The sequence below is a fragment of the Clinocottus analis genome, unplaced genomic scaffold, assembly GCF_023055335.1.
Source record: "Clinocottus analis isolate CAN_PGR_092001 unplaced genomic scaffold, fCliAna1.0.p SCAF_12, whole genome shotgun sequence".
In the NCBI taxonomy this organism is placed as follows: Eukaryota; Metazoa; Chordata; class Actinopteri; order Perciformes; family Cottidae; genus Clinocottus; species Clinocottus analis.
The window spans coordinates 14,231,394-14,250,586 of NW_027175843.1; the positions used below are offsets into that span (position 1 = coordinate 14,231,394).

The 19,193-nt window shown below is 41.2% G+C and overlaps 1 protein-coding gene across 3 annotated transcripts in view; it reads left to right on the forward strand.

The window, feature by feature from the left end:
* LOC137782955 (dehydrogenase/reductase SDR family member on chromosome X) overlaps positions 1–18,402 on the forward strand; it is a 36,857-nt gene extending 18,455 nt beyond the window's left edge. For all 3 annotated transcript variants that reach the window (XM_068572678.1, XM_068572677.1, XM_068572676.1), the window contains exons 3-7: positions 798–866; positions 9,976–10,077; positions 10,468–10,675; positions 11,302–11,509; positions 14,107–18,402. In XM_068572678.1, the coding sequence (XP_068428779.1) occupies positions 798–866; positions 9,976–10,077; positions 10,468–10,675; positions 11,302–11,509; positions 14,107–14,283 (764 nt within the window). In that variant the 3' untranslated portion in view covers positions 14,284–18,402. The remainder of the gene's footprint in view (positions 1–797; positions 867–9,975; positions 10,078–10,467; positions 10,676–11,301; positions 11,510–14,106) is intronic.
* Positions 18,403–19,193: the final 791 nt, after the last annotated feature.

Sequence of the window (19,193 nt, forward strand, 5' to 3'; positions counted from 1 at the left end):
TAGGTTACATTTTTAACCCCCAGCCCAAAATATTTAGTCGGCAAATTAATACCTCGGGGCATTTTTTTAATCAAAGGCTATTTTAATGGGGAGCTTTGACCAAAAGCATTTGGGCAGAAATGATGCCATGCGGTGTTCTCAGTGACTGTTGGTCCATCCACAGAGAAGCCCGTTGAAGAACAATTTTTACGATCGGTATCAAATGCTTTATTTGTATGAGGTTATCGTGTTTCTGTCCTGTTTGTGTGACCCTTGCAATGGGTCAACCAGAAGAGCCGCATCCTTCAGTCCAGCCTTAACTGCAGTGCATCAGAGTAAATTATGCTGTGCCCTTGAAAAGGCCTGTGTGATAATCCAAGATTAGTGTGTGTGTGTGTGAATGTGAACGTGCGTGTGCAGAGGGAAAATTAGAGTGTGCGTGTAGGCTTTTTGTGTGTATGAGTTTGGGTAAAAAAAAAGAAGCTGTGTGTGTGTGCATATACAGTGTGTACATAGCCAATTCACCCAGAATCCTGTTTTCTCTTTCACAAACTAGTTTGTCTCTCAATGTCAGTTTCATTTACAATTAAGGGCATTTTTTATTTGATATGTCATACATATTTCATGGTATAATTATTTGTATTTTTTAAGTACTGTTGTAGTCTTTGAAATCAGAGTTCTTCCTCAAGACCTACACATTTTTACAAGATGAAATAACACAAGACAAGTAAACAAATGGAAATGCAGTGTTATTTTAGAAAAAGCCTCTAAAGAACTGTCGGACATTGTACTAATCTGTGTGTCTCCTTCTTTTTTAGGTGGGAGGGATGAGCAGGAGGGCCTGGTGGCCGTCAGAAGGATCTGTGAAGAGTACAAAGAAGCCAAAGGTAACATTGCAAACATGTCTTAGAACACGCACACACACACACACACACACACACAAATGCTTTGGCGTGTGTGTACTTGTTCTTGTGTGCAACTGTTTGAAGATAAAGGGCAAAGCAGCAGTAGTGTGTCCCTCCGGCCTGTTTCTACAGTTTTTACTAGACACACACACACACACACACACACAATTGCACACTTGTAGGTATACACTCATACAGAGACACAGAGCTTCCATGCTGGCTGTAAAATGTCAGGAGAGTTGTTGATGCACAATGAGGAAGAGGAGGATACAAGGGAAAAGCTTATGAACAGACGACAAGCGGAGATAAGTCGACCAAGCGTTAGAGAGGAGGGCCAAAAAGCGGACGTGGAAGAAGCGAGAGGGGCGGAGGGGAACATGATGAATGGGCAAATATAGGAAACTAAAAGAGGGTAAAGAAATACGAGGTGGAGGCAAGATTGAGGTGCTGAGGAGACAAATGAGATTTATTACTGTATTGACTAACGCTTACAGTGTTCTCTGTATCTCCCATGTTGAAAAATTGATTCGGCTGACCTTCACAGCACCATAAATTCCAACATAGTCTCATGACTAAGGAGACTCGTGAGTTATTAAACTGACGTGAGTACGTGTCAACGTTCAAGGCTTGTCAGTAGGGGTTTACCTCCGAGGATTTTTAAAGATTTGCACTAATTATTTATTATCACCAGCCGCAATAACGTGTAGCTTGTGTTATTTTCACCTTGTGGGAGTCTGCAGACACCTTGGACTACTCTCATGTCGGGATTTTGTGCCTCTTCATCTCCTTGATCCTCCTGCTTGTGACCCAGAAATTGATCTCAGCGCTCCAACTTGAAGGACATTAAGAATCCCGAAAATACATTCCCGTGGAGCAAGGAGGCTTGCCGCAGGAGTTGTAAGCAAGGATACACCGGTGTATCTTTTGCGAAAGCCTTTTTGGCGCCCATTTATCCATCCATTATCCTCGCTCATCCGTGTGGTGCAGCAGGCAAAGCAGGGTATTCCAGACGCCCCTTATTTTCTGGCTTTTCCTCAAGGACCCTATGGTGTTCCCAGGCCAGACAAGATGTATAATCCCTCCAGCGTGTCCTGGGTCTAACCCTGGGCTTCTTACCAGTTGAAATCGCCTGGAAAACCTCTGAAGATAGGGGACATCCTGGTCAGATGCCAGACTCACCTCAGCAGGTACCTTACAATGCAGAGGGTCCAAGCTTTCCCCAGATCTTTAAGGCTGAGCACAGCCACCCTACAAAGGAAGCTAATTTTGGCCGATTCATTAGCTCAATATGCTAATAACTCTAATTACCCAACATACAATTCTTACCTACCAAGCTTAATGTGATCTGCTAAACCTATATGTCATATTTTAATCATAAAATGTCATAGGAAACAACATTTATGGGTATTTTATAGGCTATACAGGAGTTTACAGTAGACAATTGTTAAACAAGCTGTGGATTGTCTTGCTCAGTCTTCCAGAGGGAAGCAGCAGTCGGCTGGTTGGGTCCCCGCTTGTGTTTCAGTGGCTATCAGGTACAGAGACAGCGACCATGTAGTTGGTGTCATTGAAGTCGATTTCCCTGGACGGGGCCGTGGTGGAATTGATTACTTCTTTTGTAATTGGCAAGCACTGAGGCAGAAGGGACAAGGGGGTGTCTGTAGCCAGATGCTTGTGCACTGAATGATAATGTGTTAGGGTGTGTGTGTGTGTGTGTGTGTGTGTGTGTGTGTGTGTGTGTGTGTGTGTGTGTGCGTGTTTAAATTAGACTGTAATAGATTCTCATTAGTATGTGAGGCATAAGCTTTAAACATCTCTGTCCAAACGCCCTTTGGCAAACTTCCTAGTGTTTGAACATTTGTCTTTTATGAGAAATGGGAGGCAGCTCATAATAAACATTTCGGCTGCAGAGGTGGTTCTTAAACTGGGAACTTGTGGACATTTGTCCTTTTGGGGATTTAAACTTGTCACCAATGACAAAGTATTTAATTTCACTAGAAGCTTTTTTATATATTTTGTAGGATGTGTTCATTGGAGTCACACAATATTCTCAACTTTTCAGCGCCAGGCGCGGAGTCGCAGCACTCGTCAATGTCACACCGGGCAGACACAATCCAATCAAGCTTTTCTACTTTAACACTGCCTTCCTGTTTTGATGCAGGAAGATGTGCAAGCTAGCCTGTTAGCTTCTGGGCAGTAGGAAGGCTATGCAGTTTGTGAGAGGAAGAAGGGATTCATGTCACAGTGAGCCAGTAACTGAGCGCATTGTCCATTTCCCATTAGTCACATAGAATCTGTTGCGCACCCAACCCTGCTCCACAGACGAACCCAGGCGGCATCCTCAGGTTCGCCAATGAGGGAACAGCGGGGGTGACTCCTCCGGTTTCAAATGAACTGACTGTATTGAAGTGATTTATTACCTCAGTAAACGTTGTGAACATGACTTGACTGCTTAATCCAAGATGGCAATGGCAAAATTTACATACTCGTGTGGGTGATGTCACCTTACTATAGACAGTCTATGGGCGCACCATGCCATTTTTTTGGTCCTTAAACCTGCTCTGGCAAGGCCTTTTTTCTAGCAAAGCATCGTCTAGCAATGCATCGTGGTGCATCGTCTAAACTTTTAGGTTTTTGGTATGGATTAAACAAGCAATGTGTAACAGGACCTTTATTGGTGCTTCAGACAGAGCCGTGCTTGCTTTGTTCTACTGTTTCAAACTCCTAAATTCAACTTTAATGCGTTTTTGCTCTTTTCATCTAACTCTTAGTGGGAAAGCAAATAAGCATTTTCCGATCTTTTTGATTTATTTTCTTTCCTGAACTGTTTCAAGGAAGTATTAAACTCACCCTCACTCTAAACACACTCTACTAGCTGCAGCATTACTAATGTGTTTTTAAATTACAGGAGACTTGATTTAGTCATGGTTTTAAGATAAGATAATCCTTTAATATTCCCTCAGTGGGGAAATTACAGGCAGTAACAGCAGCATTGCAAGTAAATAAAGATACAAATCAAGTAATATAGATAAACAGTAATAAAATTAAAATCAAACAGTAAGAAGAATATTAAACGTACAGACGGAATACAAATAAAAATGTGTATAAAAGTACTTAAACATATTAGATATTGCATCAGGTGAATGAATTAAAGTGCTCAGAAGTGTTCAAAGTGATTCGTGGCCTACTGGGAGCTCAGCTTATTGTGCAGCCTGACAGCGGCAGGAAGAAAGGACTTGCGGTATCTCGCCCTCGGACACCGGGGATGAATCAGCCGCTGGCTGAAGGAGCTGTGCAGCGCGGCCAGAGTGTCCTGCATGTGGTGGGAGGCGTGGTTCATCAGGGATGAGAGCTTTAGTTCAATCAGATTGAAGAAACCCGTCAGTATGAAGTAGGAATATTATAATTCTTGGCACATGTATGTATGTATTTTATTTTATTTTTACATGTGAAGGTGTTTTTGTCTCATTTAGTGTGATGTTGTAGTTTATTACCTTGTGTAACAAAGGTAGTGTCCCTGGAAAACCCTGAGTTCAATCCTGTGGAAATATGCTAATGCATTTAGACTGCAAGTGGGCTTTAGTCGATGAGGCTTAAAGCATTTTACTTTAAATTATAAACACACACACCAACACACGGGGTATTTTTGCCAAAGGCAGTGCTGTCTGTCCTCTAACTTTAGTCACGGTGCACTTGAAAGTAACACTTTGTGCCCCAAACCATGGACCTAGATTACAGTGTGAAGCAAGGCAACCTGTGTGTGTTGTGTGCGCGTGTGTGTCCGTGTGCATGTGTTATATTTTCTCTCGCTAGGTAAGCCAGCTGCTACCTTCCTGTTAAAACTATTATCATTTTACCTAAGCTCTTTCACTCCAATTAACATCATTTGTAAGGCCTTGGTTTAGTTAACGCAGAAAAGTAATTGAACCAGTTATTTCTAAATTGAACGTTTATAAAAGACTGACCTTGTTAGTGCGTGTTTGTACATCAACATTTATGTTTTCGTGCACATAACGACCATGCTGTGCTACATTCGTAAAAAGCGGTTGCAAAATGTTCTGTGTTATCTCTGAGTGATTGTGTGTGTATACAAGATATGTATGTGCGTGTTTATTTGTATTAGGGCTGTATTATTTGTGTGTACGACAGCCTTACGATATATGCAGAGAGAGATTTACAGCTGTCTCGACTTTATCATTCCTTTTAACACTACAATCTGGAGTTGACTGGGCCACTAGCCAGCCTCCTCTCTCCCACATCAGCTGAATGAAAATGTCTTTGGCGGAGCGAACACTGGCACCATGCCCAGACTTAATATTCTTAGATATCACTGTGTGGTTTCTCAGGCTGTTCAAAGTGAAATTATTTATACTTACTTCTCACCCCATAAGAGGTTGACTTGGGGGTTGAGGAGTCCATTCATTCATTTGTATGTTTTTATCTCCTTTTAGACTGCAGAGAGGCAGCAAGGTGGGATGAAGGAAATTACAGCTGGCTTCATATCGCAATGAATTTATGACTTTACAATCGTCTTTTACAGTGTTGTATTTACAGCAACCATGAATACAACTGATCTAGCAAGCAAGTCTTGAATGACCGCATTAAGATCTTGCGTTTCCAGTCCGAACTGTTGTTTGGTCTCTGACAGCAGCTCAAGGTGTTAACAGTCAATGTCAAAAGCATGAGTGAGTAATCTCGCCTCGCTGAAGAGAAAATTTAATGTGTTGACCCGCAAAGTATTTTAATATTACATTTAGTTTTAATTTGGCTTCATCACTTCTACTTTATTAGCGATCAAGTCACAAGACGTGTGTTCAAGTCACAGTATGCATCGCTTTAGATAAAAGCTTCGGCAAAATGAAATGTAATGGAATAAGTACATTTATTTTCATTTGAACTGTTGTTCAGACTATTTTACTCCAACCTCTGAAGTTATTGGCATCTTTTTGCCTAAAAACTGAACAAACTCTACAAGCCCAGTATAAACCGCTGATAGATTCTCAGTTGGAGCAAGCTTTTATTTTTTTCAGAGACTCTTGTTGACTGCAGTTGCTCTGATTGTGCACTGATGTGGCAGGAACCATTTCTAATGATGTGTAGTGTTCAAAATTACAGACGCAATTGGATAACACTCTTGTGTTAACCAGCAACTGGTTGAGATGCAAAGACGGAGTTGTTTGTGTGGCAGAAGAAAGGGGAAGAAGGAGCTGTTGGTTCACAAGCTTTGAAGCAGATAGAGAAATCGCTACTCTTCCATGAAACCATCCTTTGACTTTTCCTCCCCTTCAAGACTTCAAAAGTCATAAATGTGACATGGTGCATTCGAGTGTCTTTGTTTGGAAGTAATGCCAAAAAGAACACTGTGGCAAAAATCTGTTGTTTTTGTGGGCAACAGTAAAGTCGTTTAGTCCTTGTTTTTCACTGCAGTCACAGAAAGAAAAGCAAGGGTGTTACTAAAACATTAACAATGCTTCTGTTCAATTCAAGTATCTGGAGAAGCCATGACAGTGAACCAGCATGAACCATGGACCATGAAACTGAAGCAGCTAAATGGAATTCAGCCATCATGGATTTTTTGATTTATCTGTGCTTTTCCTACTGTGACATGACAAACCATGTGTCTGTAATAACATGATTAAGGGGCAGTTTTTGGTATTTGTTGGCATCAAGCTGTGTGGATTCCAACCAACATAATACCCTTTCACTTACTCCTCCCGTTTCTGGACCGCAGTTACGTGTTCCGCAAAATGATGGTAGTGCTGTTCGCCTCGCTCGGGGGCCGTCCTTACCATCATAAGACTACTTACGGAGCAGTGGAAGTCAGACGGCGGCTGGCGATCCCGCGGTTTGGCACTCTACGGCTCACGTACGGTTTCACAAGCGTGCCGGAGAACTACGGGTGCCTTTTACGTAATAATGTGAACGGGTCTCGCTCGAGCCAATTTTTGGTTCCACTGTAGAAAATGCCGATGCAACACAGCAGACTCCGTGAAGAGGACCCGCTCCCTCTTAGATAGTACAGGCTCATTCTAAGCCAAGAAAAACAGAACACGTCTTAGTTTGACTGAGGTGATTATACTCTAATGAAAACAAAGTTATAAATATATTATTTTCCATTTCTGCTAATAGATCCCCAAAGTGCTACCCACTGGCCCTTTACTGAACTGATGGAATTAATAAACTGTTCAGATTGGAAGTGGGCTTTAATGCGTTTTATCAAATCTGAATGTAGCATTCAAAATACTGATCAAACCTTAATCCTTCTAGGACCCTCCTGTGGCAGCTGGTGTCAGTGTTGTTGAGAACAAAAAGGACAACGATGTTTTATAATCATGGCACTATACATTTTTGAAGACCCGAGCCAAGTGTTGTCTTTTTTTTTCTGTCCTTCAGCTGTCATCCTTTCTCACATCTGTGCTGCTCAGGGTGATGTGCCACACATGTAACTTACTTCGAACTATCAGACTGGTGTCCATACTTGACTTTAATTGTACAAACTTGTAATCAGGAACCGACTATATGTGCATACCCACTTTTTTTTTCTTTACAATCATCAATTGGCATGCCATACAAATGTTTGCGATGTTTTATAAAAATGATTTTAGTAAAACACTCACACACACACTTTGCTCTTACATAGACTCAAAATTCACTGAATAATAATTAACTCGCTGTTTAATTTGCAGTTCACAGTTTAATTTAGGTTAACATGCAGCTGAAATGATAATAATGATAAATTAGAAATGGAGACTGTGAATGGATCCGGTGGGTCTTAAACAGCACGTGTGTGTCTCCGAAGGGAGAATTAATTCCCCTGTAATAAAAACACAGTCTCTGTGTTTGAGTCAAGGAAGCTGAGCTTTATAGAGGATCCCGGGGTGGGTCGATGGCATATCACCCCCGGTGGGCTTTCTAGACATCACTGGGCTGTCTATTAAAGGGCCTTGCCCCAAGGGAGCCCGCAGTAGAGGAGAGGAGAGTACACACACACACACACACACACACACACACACTCTTACGCTTGCTGTAATATATATATACAAGCCAAATACACACACAAACACACAGATATATAGTTGTGGTTAAGGTCATCCAAATGCACACACTTGTTTTCTCTACTTCTGTCTATTCTTTTTTCTTTATCTCTCTCTCTCCCTCTCTCTCTCTCTCTCTCTCTCCCTCTCTCTCTCATGCAAACAAACACACACTCAGCATGAGGTGAGTGGCATGGCTTGGAGATAAGGCTGCTATCAGACCTCCATCTGGAATGGCTGGTCTCTCATCTGTCACGGTGGCTTTTTTCTCTATCGGCTCCATCAGCTCTCCTCTTCCTGTCTTTGTCCATTTATATTCGACCCTCTACAGGCTCAGGAGTTATAGGGAGGAACAACTTGTCATTTTCCTGATGTTTGAAAGGCCTGGCCTTCGCCCTGTATCATGGCATGACATGTTTTAATACTTTGGCGACAGCTGTTTACCCAAACAGGATTTATCAAACACCAATAAAGTCATTCAGATATACATATTTGGGTGGGGTTCATCCCTAATTTATCATGCACTTTGAGGGTGACATTACTATGAAACAAAGCTGCCTAACATGAATGATCCTGAGGCTTTGGGCAACTCGAAGCATACTTGTCAGTATGGCTGTAAATATCCTCACTTTAAATTATTATCCTTGTCTGCTCTCACTGAACATGTGAAATAAAATATTACCCCTGTCACCTCTCCATCGAAAGTTGGAGTGGAAAACAATGTCGCCGTTAAATATTATAATAACTCTATGGTTTCCCCGCCGAGCCTTAGGGAAACTTGGAATTAAATACCTCAACCTGTTGCAGTTGCAAGAATTGCACACATTAGCAAGCCTAAAATATGGCACAAGAAAATATCCTTCAGTAAGTATTATCTATGCTTTTGATGTGTTTATATTTTTACACTGCATTTATATTGCTCTTCGATTTCTTTTTCACGAGGGATTAGTGAGACGATTGCTAATTTCACATCCAAAACAACTCTTAGAAATAGTTTTTCTAGCAGAGAAGTGCCAGGAAATTCCAAGCCTGTCTTGACGAAAGCAGATTTAATTTTACTTTTTAAGAATAGGAGTAAATCTGCGGTCCTGTGGATTGGGAAGGTCATTCCACCAACAGGGAGCCTGTTGGGGAAAGACGGCTTTTATCTGTCAACAGCATGAGGAAGACCGATAGTGACAGGTAAGGGTTGAAGAATAAATCCAATTACGAAGCTTCAGAACTCGCCAGAACATATAAAGGAAAGAGTAAGACTAAAGCAGAAGTTTTAGAATTTAATTAGCAAAACTCAATTCAGCAAAAAAGAAAAAATCAGGGTGCTGGAGTTGAAAAACGGCGACAGCTCAACTCAGTGTTACGTGACGGCTCAATATGACACACACTCTCCAAGCGTTGGAGAAGTGACACGGAGGACAGACACCAGACAATTTACACTAATCCCATATCATTTATTGTCTTGTTAAGTCATCTTATAGCTGTTGTATTCTTCTGGAGGTATTGCAAGAATGGTGCTGCTTGAACATTTTCACCCTTCATACTGTGCTCAGTAAAATGTCCCCAGAAAAAGTGAGTGTCTGTCAAGATTTTTTGGTATTGCAGTGGTTAGCATCCTTAAAGTAATTTGCCTGCTTAAAGTACAAACACACACACACACACGCACACACACACACACACACACACACACACTCTTACCATTACACTTAAGTACACAGAGTCACTTTCACGCTCTGATGATATCAGCTCCTGGCCATTGCTGTCCTACCTGTCTCATAGCAAACATTAGACCTGATATAACGGTGTGTTAAGCTTTGATGGGGCTCAGGAAAAAGTATTAGATTTAAAATAATGAGCTTGAGCAACAGAAGCATAGCGCTGCCAGCATCGTACTTTAAAAACCCACCGAGTCCCCTGTAAGAGATGATTAATACACTCTTTGATGTTTAACAGCCAAAACGGCGAGCAGAAATAATCCATTTACAATGGCTCTGACGTGTGTCTCTCTCTCTCTCTCTCTCTCTCTTTCTGTGTGTGTGTGTCTGTCTGTGTGTCCATTCCAGTGGAGTTCATCAAACTGGACTTAGCATCTTTGCAGTCTGTCCGGCATTTTGTCCAGCGCTTCAAGGAGCGAGAGCTACAGCTAAACATTCTGGTCAACAATGGTGAGTGATGACGATGTCAGTAGTCGATCTGGTATTCAGTGATAAAAATATAAATTATCAAGGAGATTAATTTAGATGCCGTCATCGGACTGAATTCAGAAGGCTTTAAAGAATTAAACCCACACACTCTCACGTCCAGCATTTTTCAAGTTCTCCATCGACACAACCCGTCATCCTCCAAATGTATTTGATTTAACAGATTATAAAACTGATGCTATTTAACGATAATGATAAAAAGAATGGATATTGTGGAATACTTTTTCCACACACAAGACGTACAAAATCCAGAAATGTTCAGTATTCAGACATAACGTTTGTAGTACATTCAACATCAAACACTGACATGTATTTTTGTGTGTTTTAAATGCTTGTGTACGTTTGTGTGTCAAGCGGGTGTCATGCTGGTTCCTGAGGGCCGTACTGAAGATGGATTTGAGCAACACTTTGGCGTGAACTACCTAGGCCACTTCCTGTTGACCTGGCTGCTCCTGGACATTCTGAAGGATTCTGGGAAATGTGGTTACTTCTCACGCATTGTCAACATCTCCTCCTCAGCCCACCGCGTTGGCAATGTCGAACTAAATGATTTAAATAGCTGGTAGGCTTACACACAGACACACACGCGCACACACACGCACACACACACACACACACACACACGTTAGCAATCACAACCATACACTATTTATACATTGCAATGCCAGCCAATTAAAAAAAAGAATGGGCTGTAAATCTGCAGCCACACACAAACACAAACAGCAGATGAAAAAAAGAAGAAAAAACAACTGCAGTGTCGCTCCGACTGCCTGGCAGGTGTGAACACTGCAGATACTTTCCTTCCCTGTAGATGGTGCACATCAGCACACATACACCTTCAACTGCTGTTGCTGCTACTTTTATTGTTGGACTAGATCTCAACAGTTGTAGATCTTTGTAAAGTTGCTGGAGCTGTGGCTCTACGTCAATGACACTGTGCGTCCTTGTTTGCCTGTTGAGCCTGAGGAGTCTCAGAGGTCTCGTTAAGTTTCCACTGTAAGAAGAGTGTGCCCTCATTCAACAGGACATACAAAAAAAACAAACTATTTTGGCGACAGTTTAAGAAAATAAACGAAGCAAAACTGAGAAAAACAACAGTTTAAGTGCCTTTGAGCCATGTTGTATTTAAACACATTTCATGGTTTTAATGTTTTGAGGTGCAGTATTCATTGGTTTCTCTCTCCTCAGCCAGTGTTATTCAGCCCATGCTGCTTACTGTCAAAGTAAGCTGGCCCAGCTGTTATTTAGTTCCCACCTCCACCAGGAGCTGAAGCGTGGAGGATCCCCGCTGAGTTCATGTGCGGTGGACCCTGGCATGGTGGATACTGCTCTCTATCGCCACCTCAGGGCGCCACTCTGCCTGGTGCAGAGCGCCATTGCTCGGCTGCTTTTCAAGGTAAAACACTGCACTACACTCATCTGCTTCATTCACACATTTGATTTATGTCATCCTGCAAGTCAGCAGAGCATCTATGAAATACATATTAAAGTACACTTATGAAGGTCAAATTTAGTTTCTAAGTGTGCTTTCTCAAAGTCTGTGACAGATCTGCGAACCAAAAGTTTTGTCTGAAAAATAAACAGATCTGGAATCAAAATCTGTTGCAGTGATGAAGTACATACTGTATCACAAGCTTTTAGCATCCTCATATCACACACCTGTGTTTGCTGCATTATAATGACGAACATGTGTGCTTACTTAAAAATGTACACTGGGACGCTTTGTAGTTCTTTAACAAAACAAACACAAATGCTCTCCTGGAAGAGAACTGCTGCTCCACAGCTTCGTTTTGTTCAAGGTGTCCGACGGTGACCTGAGACAACACACTTGTGCGGAGAGATTGAACAAGATTTTATTTTACAGGATGACACGCACACAATTAGACGTGTGCACACGCATACACACACGTCTATCCACATCACTGAAAATGGAAGCGCTACAAAAAATCAAGGCAGGCTGTTCACTGTGTGTTATATTTATAAAACATTTCTTGCTTAGCTTGAAGCGCTGGCCGTGGGCTGCTGTTAATGTCCCTGGGATTTAATGGAAGGAGACGTGCGGGCGTGTTTGAGCCCAAAAAAAGCAATTGTCACAGGCATTTGGCTCCGAGCACAACCCGTGGGATAGTTCTGCCCCACATATGCAAACACATTAATCACAAACTCATGCATGTTATCATTAACACGCACACACACAAACCCCAACAGTGTCTCTCCTGTTCTGACACCTTTTTATCTGGAGCCATAACATTTAGGTTCATTCAGAGCCAAAGGCGAGAAGATTAACGGGAAGAGAATTTACAATGCTTAAAGTACTTTATTAATCACAATTCACAACCCAAACAACAAAATGACAATCAACTAAGTAGATACAATATTTTTATATATATATATATATATATATATATATATATATATTTATATATATATATATATATATATATATATATAAATACACACACAAGCACAATAATGAAGTAAAAATGCTGCTGTGCTCGCTGAGCACAGCAACTACACAACAACATGTGCTTTCAACCTCAGGTTCAAGTCGTCAACACTGCCTGTCGGTGAGGCTACGGACGCGTGCGCACACGTACATAAATCGCTTTCAAAGTAAATGCTGTGTCAAATAATTAACACTGTTAAAGGATTTCCGCTTATATATAAAAATACATAGACACACAAAAGAAAGAAAGCTGCAAGGCATTTTGAATGTTGTATGCATGAAGTAGTCGTTGTAATTATTTTGTGCAGTACCTTTCCAGTATCCACGTAAAACATTAAACAGCAGAGCGACAGGTGAGCTGAAATGAGAGGCTGTTTTTTTTCCCTTTTTTTCTTTTATAGTTATTAAAGACAAAAACAATATGTATTATATCAGAACAAATCAGCATATTGGACTGAAAATCTCCCTTGTCATTGTTCCAACTACCCTGCTCAATAGCTTTTATACTTACATACTTTGACATGTAATTTGTATGCTGATGTGTTTCTAACTGTTCTGTGGTGAGAAATACTACGAGAAATACTCACTTTGAGTTATATTTATATTTATGCAAGAGTTACGAACATGTTTATGAGTTTAAGAGTTTGGAAAAGGTTACCTTTGCCACTGACTGTCTCTCTGTTTTCATCAGCAGTGTCACATTTTTGTATTTAACCCAAACTGATCTTTAAAGAAATTGGTCAAGATGAATATATCTTTTAGCGTGAACAGACATATGTTTTAATCAAGAACAACCAAAGTTACTTTTGATGCTGGAAAGTCATAAGCAATCAGACATATACTGTAAGCCAAGGAAATTAGTTGTTTGTTGTATTTTCTTCTCACAAAAAACTGTCGTTTATTGCGCTAAAACCGCTTCATGTGTGAACACACAGCAACATGAACAACATCGCATAAGTTTAAGTTTGCTTTTTTTTTGTCACTTGTACTGAAAAATTTTGCCCTGCTAGCGAAGTAATAATTGATGCAGAGAAACAATTAAAATTCATGTGGAAATATCGCGGAGTACAACAACAATGCACACACACACACACACACACACACACACACACACACACACACACACACACACACACACACACACACAGACAAACAGTGGTTCAAAAACAAAGTATGCAAGTGTCCCGTTGATGCTTGCAAGATGTGATCCCCTCGCTGCTCTAAAACCTGCTCCTGGTCTCACAGCTGACACTGAGATCATTGTTAAAATGCATCAACACTAACACTCGCACACACACACACACACTCGCACACACACACACGGCAACACACTTAGTCTTTTCACTGATGCTAACATACAGTGACACCAGCCCTCCTTTGGCATTCACTTACGAACACACACACTCACACTCCGACACATTGTTTGTTTTTTTGCGGTTAGAACTTGTTGTTGAACTTGTCATCCTGCAGTCACTCCAATTCTTTTTGATGTTTATATTTATTTGTTTATTTATGTGCGTCTGTGTCGGTCTGTACGTCTTCCACAGACTCCTGGAGAGGGCGCTGCCACTGTGTTGTTTGCTGCTCTGTCGCCGGCCCTGGAGGGGGAGTGTGGTGGAGGCTACTGGGCCAATGGGTGCAGGGAGATGACAACACCAGCGACCTTTGACCCCCAGCTGCAGCTAAGCCTATGGGAAACCAGTGTCCAGTTGCTGGGCCTGTAGTAGAATGGAAGGAAGGGACGATTTACTGGAGTAAACCTCGAAGAAAAAAAAACAGATAAAGACTCACCCTTGGGGCAACCAGCCACCTTCTCCTCCACCTCCCTTTTTCCCAGTATTTATTTCCGTCCATACCTCACACCGAGGTTTTCATAGAGATTTATGTTGACAATTTGACAATCCGTTGCTGGACTGTGATTGGTTATACGGGGAGTGAAGACCTCCGTTTGTCCACCAAAGAACGTTTTTTTGTTTGGTTTTCTCGCAATCAGCAAATAAACATACGAACACACAATAGGGTTCTATCAATATATGATTTTGCTGTCACAGATACTGGGGAGCTGCTGGCCTTAAGTTATTAACAGATATCAGTTGTCATCCATCTCTGATATGAAGTTTATTCCCTGATCATAACTAACCTGATATCTGGCCAGAGAAATCTTTTCCGCAGTGTCATGTTATTAAATTTGCAGCGACACCTGCTTCACTCTGCCTTAATGTCTGGCATTAGTCTGGCTTTCAGTGAAGACGTTCATCGTCCCTCAGTGAACTAACTGCTGTTAGATGGTAGATGTATTCTAAGCAATCTTTTTCTGCTGTTCTCATAAACATTTCACGGCTCAGCAATCTAACAAAAGATATTTCTTGGGTACCCACAGGGAGAGGGGGGATTTGGGATGCCACTGACAAAAATAAGACATCCCATGTAAAGGTAGGCCTAATTTTGGAATAATTCACCCTATAGACCCAAGAGTGATGCGACATTCAGTTTTGTTCTGAGGAATGTTCTCGCTGTTTTATGAAGCAGGATTTACAGACATTCCTGTTTGCTTTTGTCTGCTCAGAAAGGATGGGGAACCAAGCCCCACTTCTGTCCCCATTTTTCTTTGTGATCTGTGTTAATCGGTTTCACTGTGTCTGTGATACGTGTGTGTGTGTGTGTTTTATGCACGTGAGTAACAAATTAACTCATGCTCTTTAGACCCAATTCATGTTGATGGATAGCACAACAATGGTGATTCCTCGCGGAACGCCGATGGGAAGAGGAGGGAGGCGAAGCACTTTTTTTCTCCAGAATTCAAGCTGTGATTGGTTCCTCATTGCTGCTGCTGCTGCTGCTTCCTCATTTGGCGCTGCTCCCAGTGCATTGTGGGATTGAGATTTCCCTGTGTCATGAGAATCAAACTCCATCTGCTGAGCTGACACACACACTCACTCAGAAACATTGGAAGCTGTACATCCCGGCACAGGCTTATCTAAACAAGCACACAGCAAACAAGCGCGTCTGTTACTCACGCAGGAAAACACACACACACATACACTCACACACACACATACTGCGCCATAATGCCATCTCCACTGTGATGAACCATTTTTGCTGTGAAGATGAAAAGTTTTATCTTAAAGGAATAAGTTTTGGCTAAAAATCCTGCCCCATATGCCATCCCATTGCTGTATGTGTGAGCTGTTGCTCTCAATACTGCCACTGAGCATCCAGCATTTGTGCTATCTGCCGTATGTGAAGCAATAGTATCACTGTGGTAGCCAATTCAGTTGGTAACACAGCCAGACATTCAGAATAGGAATGTGAAAGCGAAACAAACAAAAAAAGATACCAGCTTCAATTTACCCATAATATCAGGAATTTCACATTTCTCTGTCTAGATGTGTGCAGACGCTTATTGAAGACCTTGTTAATGTGCTTTGTCTGAGTGGTTATATTGAAAGTATCGTTTTTCAAGCAGTTTGATGATTTGTTAGAGGCTGAATGTTCTGAAGGATGCACAAGATGGCGGTCCTGACTCACAGAGATAAAAACTTATGGTGTGTTCAGGCTCTCCTTGTCACCTCAATTATAGTTTTTTATTTATTTTTTTTTTACCATCAAACAGCCAACAAAGGTTTCAATGTGAGTTGTGATGTTTCACGTCAACTCACAGTGAACACCAGGTAAACAGTGGACCAGGTTAATGGTAAATATCTCCATGCTACTTCCATGTATTTGTAATGCCCTGTGATTTAACATGTCCATGCTGCACATAGTGGAGCTCATGCCTGGCTTCCATTATTTACTACCAATTGTGGGCCTAGTCCGTGTGAGATGAATAACCGTATTCCCGGTAAGTCATGATCACGTGAATTTACGAGTTGACAAAGGTTGCCTGAACGCTCCATTGAGCAGTCGAGCAGCACATAATGGATAACATCAGTGTTTCTTGGTCTTTTGTAGAGGAGCCTTTGAAATTGGACATGCCATGTTGGCTCCTTATGATAAAATACAGCGTCTGGATAGTCCATCTTTGGACAATTTCTGAATTCAGGTCTTATGGGGTGCGCTTGATGCGAGTGTTCAAAACACCTGACAACTCAAGAGGGTTGGTCCTTTTTTCAAACACTGATAAAAGATAATACTCTTATCCATTACATTTGGGTTTAATCAACATTAAACGATAGACTTCGGTGAATATATCAAATGGTAGAGTAAATCTCTACAAGTCATAATGACTGAATTTTGGAACCTAATTTAACTTTTCCTCATTCCAGTGAGAGAAGCTGATTCCAGCGAGCCATTTTGTATATTCAATTCTGAAACTTGTAAATATTTTTGCAGAACATTACAATCCAGATCTTTAGTGTATTTAAAGTTGAAGTTCAACTAATGTTTGAAAATTCTAATTTTAAAGCAACCATGTTTTAGGTTTGATGTTTTTTTTCTGACGTAGTACTTGTGTGGAAATTGACTTAATGCCAGCAATACTCCTCGGTTCTTGAGTGTCTTTTCTTCCACTCGATGTTGTCAAACTGCTTGGAAACAAACAGTTTATTGCCTCAGTGCTTGCTTTGTTTGACTGTGTGGTTCTCTGAAGCGGCAGTACGGACTCAATAACCGGATAACAAACAACAAAACCTAGGCCTGTTTAAACAAATGTGCTCGCCTCCCTTCACACAAATAAAAACACCAGCTTAGTCAGCGGCTCTCATTCAAGAAGTACAAGGCAACAGTGTGTGCCCCAACCTGTCAAAGAGCTACCGTGTTCTTCACAGTCCAACTGCTCCAGCAGCTGTTTTAATAACTGAGAGGTGGAGAAAGTCACTGCCTGTCTATATCCGAGCACAAGGTTCTCCAAAGATGAGCCGAGGAGGGCGAAGGGTCTGCCTTGGTGTTCCTGTTGTGTCAGCGCGCACAAGAGGGCTGCTAAATTATCAATGATTACCTTGTTATATATTTACCGTACTCCTGAAGCGCTCTGCACAGACAGGACAACACAGTGAACTTTTTGAAAATAGAAACAGAGCAAAACAAAACGGCTCAAGTAACTGTCTGTGATATTGTCCGTATGTGAATTATTGGTATATACTTGTCGCCGCTGGATACTGGAGCTTTATGTAGACTGACAATGTTCTAATAGCCATTCTGCTTTCTAACCTGGGATTACATTTATATTAAATGTTTCAGTCCCAAGTTCTGCGATTCTAAATGTGTATAAGTATATGAAGAGTAATATAAAGATGTATACGGGGGGTAACCAGATGAACTGAGTCCTTACTCTGGCACCGGTCCAGTTAAGAGCAAACAAATGCAGACATGCATCTGTCCTGTCACCGTTATTGCTATTTACCCCGATATACCATTTTCTCCTTTGGTGCAAGTGTGACCTTTTCCCTTGAGTCCCTGCGGGCTGCATAAAGAGCATGTTCCCACCTTCAATCCAGTGTAAATATTCAGTCCATCTGGGCCCCTGAGGATTTATGAAATGTTTTATTTTGTATCATCTTGTTGTTGTTGAGATATGCATCTTATTGCTTTTGCCGTGCCTAATAAGAAAAGCTCCCTCATATATGTGTAACTGTGAATTTTTCATGTAGAGCTTGTAGAAACTGTGATTACCGTCTTGTCCTGTTCATTGCCGCATGTTTTTTTTTTTCTCTCTGTGGAGTGACGTACAATGGAGGTGAAGAGGGTGCGTGTGTGCGTGTGTGTGCGTGCGTGTGTGTGTGTGTGTGTGGATAAGGGAGTTCATGTCCATGTTTTTTTGTCAATGGTTGTGATATTCCAGCAGCAGCCGCCACCTTTTCTATTATCCAAAGCCTCTCAATAAACATATCATTGTGCCAGTCTTGCCCTCTGTCCTTTACCCTGTGTGTGAGTGAGAAACTGTCAGACTGATGACACTCGGCATGAGACAGCGAGCCTCGAGCATAGTCTGAACTTTGATATATTCTCAGATCTACCAGTGAAACTCAAACACACACACACAGGTCACAATGCAGTTTGTCCTCATAACAGACTTGAGTCCAGTTGTGTGTGTGTATATATATATATAAATCCTGCTCACTAAAAACTATCGATTTAATTTTGTGTGAAGTTTTTATTTTTCTCAGTTCCTTAATGTTTTTCTTCACCACAGATTATTTTCTTGTCATTTCGTCCTTGTGAAATACTTTCAATAGCAACAAATTGAGCTCAGAAGAATGTTAGCAGAGAGAACATTTCCTAAATAAATCAAATGTGACATGAGCAGATAATAGTACATTCTTACAATTTCTGTTGTGAATTTGTGTTTGAGTTGACACTCATGGTTTGAATATCTCGATTTCTTATTTTATTTTAATGTTTCCATTCCACCGTACTGTAGCTCTATAAACTCTGCTCATCCTGAAGGGCTATGTAGCTGTTTAGTTTTAGTTTTTTGTCTCGCATACGGTACTTAGTAAGGGTAATATAGCTGCAGAGACTTTAGCTGAGGCTTTTATTTCAGAAAGGAAAACACACAAACCCGAGAGGCAAATCAGAATCCCTCGCTTTTACTCCTCACTAAACATATTCATAAACTTGGACCAAGACAAAGTGCAACAAATTAATTAGACACCTCTCCTTCAGCATGTGAGAAAATAGAGTTTCTATACCAATC